The 9,206-nt window shown below is 44.6% G+C and overlaps 1 protein-coding gene across 1 annotated transcript; it reads right to left on the bottom strand.

Annotated features, from left to right (window-relative positions):
* Positions 1–1,771: 1,771 nt before the first annotated feature.
* On the bottom strand, positions 1,772–7,609 carry LOC119006202 (mucin-2). Its single transcript, XM_037074661.1, has 4 exons — positions 7,470–7,609; positions 5,194–6,194; positions 4,658–4,786; positions 1,772–2,039 (listed from the first exon to the last, which is right to left on the bottom strand). The coding sequence occupies exons 1-4, from the start codon at positions 7,516–7,518 to the stop codon at positions 1,983–1,985; spliced, it is 1,236 nt and encodes a 411-aa protein (XP_036930556.1). The 5' UTR covers positions 7,519–7,609; the 3' UTR covers positions 1,772–1,982.
* Positions 7,610–9,206: the final 1,597 nt, after the last annotated feature.

Below are 9,206 nucleotides of genomic sequence, written 5' to 3'. Positions count from 1 at the left end.
CAAAATTACAAAGTTATGCATTTTGGATATCTGATATGAAAATTATGACTAGTAACAACTGGATTGAAGATATCTGTAAGGGGAGTTTTTCCTAGTAAGAATTCAGTTGCAGATATCCAGAATGTAATTGTGGATATCTGAAATTTAAAGCCCAACACACATGAATGGCAAAAGTGACGTCATTTGTCCTGGGAAGAATGACGTTGTGGATATCTGACATGTTCTTTTTGACTAGGAAGAACTGAATTACAGATATCTGCAATACATATCCAATCTAGCTATTAAATGTTAAAACGGCCACTTAGCCAATAGCATTAGACTGTCTGCAAATATATTAAATTACATTTTATTTGGCACTGATCAGGTCCGATTAATTCAGGGTCCATTTCAAATCTGCAGTTCTTCATTTTTGTTCAGAGACACAAAACTGAACCTCCAGTTCCCCTGAATCGACCCGGTGCCGCCCAGGTCTCAGGTCTCAGGTGAGAGCAGTGAATGGAAAAGTTAAAGTCAACAGAGTGTTGACAGAACGGCCGAGCCCTGCCGCCCGTCAAACGCTGATTGATAACGAGCACACAACTGCAGCTGTAACTGATCACCTGTCAGGTGATGAGGGCAAACGTCCACCTCCACACCTGGCTGTGATAGGCTGAGGCATCTGTCAATCAAGGTCCCCCCCAAACATGGACAATCATGCAGCTCGACTATATTTTTGAATTTGTTCCAGTTCTTGTTTCAAACCTGTTCAGTCACTGAACATAAAGTCATAAACACATCAGATGTTTTATGTCTGTTCCTGTTTGAGTCACTGAGGCGGCCCGGCGAGCAGAACCCAGCCCAGTCTCTTTATCAGCTCCATCATCTCATATCAAACACTCCGTCCACGCCTCGGCTTGTCTTTCTGTCTTTGTGAGGCTCTTTTGTGAAGAAGCCGTTTTGTTGTCACAAATAAAGCTAGACGACTTTGGTTAAAATCAAACCCGGAACAAAGAGGATCCACTTTCCTGCTTCGAGACACAGAACAAACTGGGCCAGTGAGGCTGCTGCCAGACTGAAACCTGATTATCACCTCAGAACTCAGACCAGTGTTTTATAATGAATTAAAATATAGAAGAGTCATTTAAAAAGGTCATGTTGTACAATTGATACAGAAACAATATGATAAATTGAAATACTGGGACGTCATAAGAGTCAATTTATTTTCTTATTGAAAATGCCTCATCAATGGGATCGATTATTAATATCAGTGTCAGCTGATCTCGCACTGTAAAATAAAAGATGATAGATGAGTTTTATGATCTCAAGTCTGAGACAGTTCAGACAATTCTGAAACACAAGATTTGTGTTGGTGTCATTATTAATCTTGTAAACTATATAAACCATAATGACTGTGGTGACAATATCACAACTAATTAACAAGAAATGTAGTTTATATTTATGTATATTAGTGTAAGTCAAACTAAAATGCTTTTTGTATCATGTGTTTTTTAAAGAGATTTAAAACATGAGCAAATAATAAATACATGTAAATAGGATGAATGTAAGTGTCGAATATTAAAAACAAAACAAACACAAACAGCTGCATCTAAATAATAATAATAATAATAATAATAATAATAATAATAATAATAATAATAATAATAATAACTGGTATAATGATGCAGTGGGAATAAAAATCTAATTAACCAACAGAGAAAATATTCTCAAAAGTAATCATAACAATAACTTTTATATTTAAGTTTGTATAAAAAAGAGCAATGAATAAAGCTGATTTTAAATATTATCTGAGAATTTTTATGAAAAATGTCACTGTTGTGTTTCAAATAACGTTTCTGACAATAAATACAAGATTAAAAATGAAAACAGCAAGTTTTCAGTCAGATGAAGTTTAAAAAGCGTAAGGACAGAAACAACACACAGTGTGTTCAGAGTGCAGATCTGAGGTGACGTCACGTCTCCGCTGGTCCCGTCATGCTGCTCAGTTATTGGGTCACCGTGTACGTCCCGGTCCGGTTCTTCATCGGCCTGTTCAGGTCATCCTGGAACAGAAGAATTAACGGATCAGTACTTAATGTGTCACTCAGAATGAATAAAGTGGAACTAGAGGTTAATAATTAGTTCTAACCAATCAATACTTATTATAACCTGTGACTCACGGTGAGTCAGCAGGTTAACACGACACCTGAAGACTGAAGTCAATAAACTCTGGAGGTTCCCGTCTGAATGTGACTCATCAGAACACAAACACAATAACGACCACATGAGTTGAACACACTCGGACTGAGACGAGGCGTAACGCAGCCCTCAGACCAGCAGTGTTCTGGCTGCGGTTCTGGCTGCAGCTGGACCGAGGTTCTTCAATATAAACAGCCTCTGAATCTCTGCAGACTGCGGACAGATGATGTGGAGCTGGTTCTGTTCTGCTGGACAGTCTTTGTGTCTTACAGAGGACCAGCTCCTGACGAACCACCCCACTCTGTGTGGTGTTTGACTCTCTGTGGTGTTTGACTCTCTGTGGTGTTTGACTCTGTGTGGTGTTTGACTCTGTGTGGTGTTTGACTCTCTGTTTGACTCTGTGGTGTTTGACTCTGTGGTGTTTGACTCTGTGGTGTTTGACTCTGTGGTTGACTCTCTGTGGTGTTTGACTCTGTGGTGTTTGACTCTGTGGTTGACTCTCTGTGGTGTTTGACTCTGTGGTGTTTGACTCTGTGTTTGACTCTCTGTGGTGTTTGACTCCGTGGTGTTTGACTCTGTGTGGTGTTTGACTCTGTGGTGTTTGACTCTGTGGTGTTTGACTCTCTGTGGTGTTTGACTCCGTGTGGTGTTTGACTCTGTGGTGTTTGACTCTGTGGTGTTTGACTCTCTGTGGTGTTTGACTCTGTGGTGTTTGACTCTCTGTGGTGTTTGACTCTGTGGTGTTTGACTCTGTGGTGTTTGACTCTGTGTTTGACTCTCTGTGGTGTTTGACTCTGTGGTGTTTGACTCTCTGTGGTGTTTGACTCCGTGTGGTGTTTGACTCTGTGGTGTTTGACTCTCTGTGGTGTTTGACTCTGTGGTGTTTGACTCTCTGTGGTGTTTGACTCTGTGGTGTTTGACTCTCTGTGGTGTTTGACTCTCTGTGGTGTTTGACTCTGTGGTGTTTGACTCTGTGGTGTTTGACTCTCTGTGGTGTTTGACTCTCTGTGGTGTTTGACTCTGTGGTGTTTGACTCTGTGGTGTTTGACTCTGTGGTGTTTGACTCTGTGTGGTGTTTGACTCTGTGGTGTTTGACTCTCTGTGGTGTTTGACTCTGTGGTGTTTGACTCTGTGGTGTTTGACTCTCTGTGGTGTTTGACTCTGTGGTGTTTGACTCTGTGGTGTTTGACTCTCTGTGGTGTTTGACTCTCTGTGGTGTTTGACTCTGTGGTGTTTGACTCTCTGTGGTGTTTGATTCTGTGGTGTTTGACTCTGTGGTGTTTGACTCTCTGTGGTGTTTGACTCTCTGTGGTGTTTGACTCTGTGGTGTTTGACTCTCTGTGGTGTTTGACTCTGTGGTGTTTGACTCTGTGTGGTGTTTGACTCTGTGTGGTGTTTGACTCTGTGGTGTTTGACTCTGTGGTGTTTGACTCTCTGTGGTGTTTGACTCTGTGGTGTTTGACTCTCTGTGGTGTTTGACTCTGTGGTGTTTGACTCTCTGTGGTGTTTGACTCTCTGTGGTGTTTGACTCTGTGGTGTTTGACTCTCTGTGGTGTTTGACTCTGTGGTGTTTGTCTCTTTGTGGTGTTTGACTCTGTGTTTGACTCTCTGTGGTGTTTGACTCTGTGGTGTTTGACTCTCTGTGGTGTTTGACTCTGTGGTGTTTGACTCTCTGTGGTGTTTGACTCTGTGGTGTTTGACTCTCTGTGGTGTTTGACTCTCTGTGGTGTTTGACTCCGTGGTGTTTGACTCTGTGTGGTGTTTGACTCTGTGGTGTTTGACTCTGTGGTGTTTGACTCTCTGTGGTGTTTGACTCTGTGGTGTTTGACTCTGTGGTGTTTGACTCTCTGTGGTGTTTGACTCTGTGGTGTTTGACTCTGTGGTGTTTGACTCTGTGGTGTTTGACTCTCTGTGGTGTTTGACTCTGTGGTGTTTGACTCTCTGTGGTGTTTGACTCTGTGGTGTTTGACTCTCTGTGGTGTTTGACTCCGTGGTGTTTGACTCTCTGTGGTGTTTGACTCTGTGGTGTTTGACTCTCTGTGGTGTTTGACTCTGTGGTGTTTGACTCTCTGTGGTGTTTGACTCTGTGGTGTTTGACTCTGTGGTGTTTGACTCTGTGTTTGACTCTCTGTGGTGTTTGACTCTCTGTGGTGTTTGACTCTGTGGTGTTTGACTCTCTGTGGTGTTTGACTCTGTGGTGTTTGACTCTCTGTGGTGTTTGACTCTGTGGTGTTTGACTCTGTGTTTGACTCTGTGGTGTTTGACTCTCTGTGGTGTTTGACTCTGTGGTGTTTGACTCTGTGTTTGACTCTCTGTGGTGTTTGACTCTCTGTGGTGTTTGACTCTGTGGTGTTTGACTCTGTGTTTGACTCTCTGTGGTGTTTGACTCTGTGGTGTTTGACTCTCTGTGGTGTTTGACTCTGTGGTGTTTGACTCTGTGTTTGACTCTCTGTGGTGTTTGACTCTGTGGTGTTTGACTCACATGTGGTTTCCCGTTGGGCCCTTCGAAGCGGCTGTGTGTGGTGTACAGAGGGATGTCGTCTCCGTGGGTCAGCTGGTCGTAGGGGCTGAAGCCTTTGTAGCGCCCCCTGTAGCAGCAACACCAAAGCAGCTGCAGAGGAAAATACTGACTGTTAGCAGGAAGACTGGAAGGACTTCTTAAACAAGCTCTAAGTGAGGAATAGAGAGCAAACTGTGGTTTACTCATTTTATTTGACGGATTCAACAAACAAAAAACAGAGAAAATAAGGAATGACTTTACTGCCATAACTTCCTCGACACCAAGCTGACAGTGAGAAGCTCAAACGCTGTTTTTAAAACGGTGTTGTATGTTATCTGTTCACACCGAGAGGTTGATCAACGAGCTAAAAGATGACGGACAGCGTTGTCTGTCATGTTAACATGGCTGATGGATTATCAAATATGTATTTTTCAGTTCTAGCGGTTAGAAGCGAGGCTAACCCTGAGACTGAAACCAATATCAGTATCTCAGACAGAAGCAGGTGGTTCTGAACTCACCAGTCCGATCAGCAGCAGGATCAGCAGCAGCAGAACCAGAGCAGCCAGAACCAGCAGGGCAATCCCCCAACCAGGAACACTGCCGCCACCAGCCAGGGGCGGGGCCACAGACGAACTCTGGGATGTGATTGGTTTATTTGTGGAAACAAAACCTGGTGATCTGCTGGTCGTTGTGTTTGAGGATCCAGGTGAGGCTGCTGTGGTGTTACTGGGAGGACTGGCGGTGGGTCCTGGTGTCGTCTGGTTACTGGGAGGACTGGCGGTGGGTTCTGGTGTCGTCCGGTTACTGGGAGGACTGGCGGTGGGTTCTGGTGTCGTCCGGTTACTGGGAGGACTGGCGGTGGGTTCTGGTGTCGTCCGGTTACTGGGAGGACTGGCGGTGGGTTCTGGTGTCGTCCGGTTACTGGGAGGACTGGCGGTGGGTCCTGGTGTCGTCCGGTTACTGGGAGGACTGGCGGTGGGTCCTGGTGTCGTCCGGTCACTGGGAGGACTGGCGGTGGGTTCTGGTGTCGTCCGGTCACTGGGAGGACTGGCGGTGGGTTCTGGTGTCGTCCGGTCACTGGGAGGACTGGCGGTGGGTTCTGGTGTCGTCCGGTCACTGGGAGGACTGGCGGTGGGTTCTGGTGTCGTCCGGTCACTGGGAGGACTGGCGGTGGGTTCTGGTGTCGTCCGGTCACTGGGAGGACTGGCGGTGGGTTCTGGTGTCGTCCGGTCACTGGGAGGACTGGCGGTGGGTTCTGGTGTCGTCCGGTGACTGGGAGGACTGGCGGTGGGTTGTGGTGTCGTCCGGTTACTGGGAGGACTGGCGGTGGGTTCTGGTGTCGTCCGGTTACTGGGAGGACTGGCGGTGGGTTCTGGTGTCGTCTGGTTACTGGGAGGACTGGTTTCCGTCTTGTTGGTCAAGCTGACAGTTGTCATGGATACAGCAGGTGTAGAAAAATCTTGGCTGCTTGTAACTGATGGGGTGGTCGTCATGGCAACAGCAGTAGTAGTGGAAGACACTAAAGAAGAAGAAAATGTGTTGCTGTGATTTCTGCTCCATCACATGAACGGAGACGTTTTTTCAGTTTTTTAGTTTCTGTGTTTGAAAGAACCAATCACAGCACTGTTTGCAGTCTGATGTTATACAAAAGAAGTTTAAAAGATACTGTTGAATTGAATTAAAAAGTTACTGATTAAATGTTGTTACTTTCAAAATAAGGTTTCATTACTGCGTGTAAGTTGATTTACTGCAATCACATCGTCATGCTGTGGACGTATCCAGCAGGCGATGTGGGGGGAAGTTAACCTGCCATGTCAGAACATGGCGGCTGTGTTAAGTTGGCAACTGTAATTGTTGTGCTGGTTTATATTTTAACCATGAGTGAGGTCGCTGTTACATTTCCTGACACCAGCTGTTTTACCCACGTTGAAGCGCACTCTGCTGGACAAACTGTCATTACACCAGTGTTTAATTACCCCGAGCATGTTTTTCTGCATTGTAGCTATTAAATATAAGGTTTTCATATTGGATAATATATACGCCGATGCCAGTGTATCTGTGATAAGCAAATATCGGCAGAAAAAATCTGCCTACTGATAAATCAGTCGTGCTCTACTAATCTTCACAATGTTCATTGTTTGTCCTTCAGATGGTAAAAAAAATTCGAAGGGGTCATATAACTGAAAATGATGCTGCTTGTCGTGTATTCTAAGAAACATGAGAAACGATGGCTAATAAACTCAGTCCACTGCTACAGTCCCCTGCTAAAGGTGTATTGACTCATAACTTTAATACAGCTGTAAAAAGACACATGTAGTGGGAGAGAAGGAAGATAACTGGATAAAATGGAATTGTAGGATTAGAAATGTTACAGTTCATGTACATGGACTTAAACATTCCAGCAGAAACATTCTCTGGTTTCTTGATCATACAAATGTTCAGCTTTTCTTTGTGACACTGAGCTGTTTGTGTTTCAGACTGTGGGATGAAAATATGTTTTTATAGAGGGATCAATACGTCTGTTAATATAGAAATGAGCGGGCAGATTGGTGAATAATGAGCTGTATCATTAGTTGCAGCCTAAATCTGATCCGTGACTCACTCACTGATCCTTTTAAAAACTCCTCAGCTGTGTTTTTCCTTCAGTCTGTCTGAGGGAAGTGAAATCTGTCTGATCTCTTCGACCTCCTTGATTAGTTTTTGGTTCTCTAGATATTCTGTTTTCATTCCACCTTGAGCTGCGATCAAACTAAACATTCAAAGGTATCAGACGTGAGGTGAAAGTGTTTCATACCTGAGGCCGTGACGCTGAGAGCGATCCAGAGTGCGAGCAGCGTCTCCATCTTTCTGCAGGAAATCCGACAGTTAGTGACAAAGATCTCAGTGTGAGCGGCTGCCGGAGTCTGTTTCCACCTGGAGAAAGACTCCTTTATACACCTGCCTCACCTGCACACAGGTGGAGGAGGGAGGGGGAGGGAGGGGGCGGGCTCACTCCCATCATGCCTCAGGATCTCCAGCAGGAACAGGGCTCCACTCTGTGGTTACAGCTTTGAGCTGATGTAAAGTTTCAAGATCATGAAGAAATAAATTCCAGCTGATCCTTAAAAATGCTGCTGATCTCTGGTTCCATCTCTGATTTACATTTGTATTGTTTATTAATGTTAAAATGTCTTTTGTTGTATCATCGATCAAAAACTCAGATTCAGGCCGAGTCTCCCCAAACACTTCAGATGTCCGCCGGTTGGGCCGGTGTGTTCCTGCCTTGAAGTGAGGAGCCGTGGAAGGAACAGGCCACTATCACAGGTCCAGGACAGAAGGGCGCCAACATAACCATGTGTGCTGCCATCTGTGATGGTGTCCAATTCCGTTACCCTCTATTGTTGCCCATACAACACCGAGCGCCTCATAACCTTCCTGAATGCACTTCATGACAGGCTGACCCCACCTGAGGAGAGACACTCGTCATGATCTGGAACGATGTGGCGTTCCACCACTCTCGCCTCGTCACTGAGTGGTTTCCAGTGATGATGCAGTTCCTTAAAGCATATTCCTCATTTCTGAATCCCACAGAGCAGCTCTTCAGTGCTTGGAGGTGGAAGGTTTATGATCACCGTCCCCATGAGCAGATGCCCTTTCTGAATGCAATGACTGCTGCTGCCCAAGAAATAGGAGCAGAGGAATGTCAAGGTTGGATGAGACATGCTAGAAGATTTTTCCCAGGGTGCATTGCAAGAGAGGATGTTGAATGTGATGCCCATCGTCAAGACAGAAGAGACTGAGTATCGATAGTGGCTACTTCAGATACTCTACAGTAACAGATGTTTATACTTCATTGTAATAGATTTTATTTTATTTTCTTAATTTCTTATACTCTAATAGATTTTATTTTGGGTTACATGTATTCTGTGTAATATTTACAGTATTTCAGTTTTCAGCCACAGTTTGAAAAAAAGAATCAATGGAATCACTAATATTTGCATCAAAGCATCTCTGATTCTGGATTCTTGATGACAAATGGCTCCGACATGAAAGCTACGTACAGTAACGGGCTACAATGACTGTTTGAAAATGTGGCGTTTCAGTTGACTGCTGCATCAAAACAATCAAGAAAAACTGTAAACCATGTCTTTTTTATTTTGACCCTCCTGGTCCTCCGTATCTGAGCTGAGAGGCTGGAGACAGAACCTGTGAAACGAGCTGTGATTGGCTGAGACACTTGTCAATCAAGGATAACATTCCCAACACAAACTTGTCTGTAAGTCATTAATATGAATCAGTATGAAACATCATGTTCACAGTTTAGAGAAACTTTAAGACTTTTACTGTAAACATCTGGTAACAGCCGATACGTTCAGGGTCATGTGATTTGTAGTTTCATGGATCTGATGATGTTTTGTTATTTCCAGTGACTCCTGAGTCTCACTGAGTTTACCTGCTGCGGTTCTGATCACGTCATCAGTCAGTTTGGTCACAGCAGCACCTGGTGGAGGGCGGAGGAAGTGCAGAGGACATTTGGACGAGCGAGACGTCG

The sequence above is a fragment of the Acanthopagrus latus genome, chromosome 17, assembly GCF_904848185.1.
Source record: "Acanthopagrus latus isolate v.2019 chromosome 17, fAcaLat1.1, whole genome shotgun sequence".
Lineage (NCBI taxonomy): Eukaryota > Metazoa > Chordata > Actinopteri > Spariformes > Sparidae > Acanthopagrus > Acanthopagrus latus.
The sequence above is the reverse complement of the archived record's forward strand: the minus strand, read 5'-3'. Positions and strand labels throughout refer to the sequence as shown.

Coding starts and splice junctions, on each gene's coding strand:
- LOC119006202 (XM_037074661.1), bottom strand. CDS start 7,518: ATGGAGACGCTGCTCGCACTCTGGATCGCTCTCAGCGTCACGGCCTCA. Junction 6,195..7,469: donor TCTCAGCGTCACGGCCTCAG/GTATGAAACACT, acceptor CTTCTTCTTTAG/TGTCTTCCACTACTACTGCT. Junction 2,040..4,657: donor GGCCCAACGGGAAACCACAT/GTGAGTCAAACA, acceptor CTTCTGTTCCAG/GATGACCTGAACAGGCCGAT.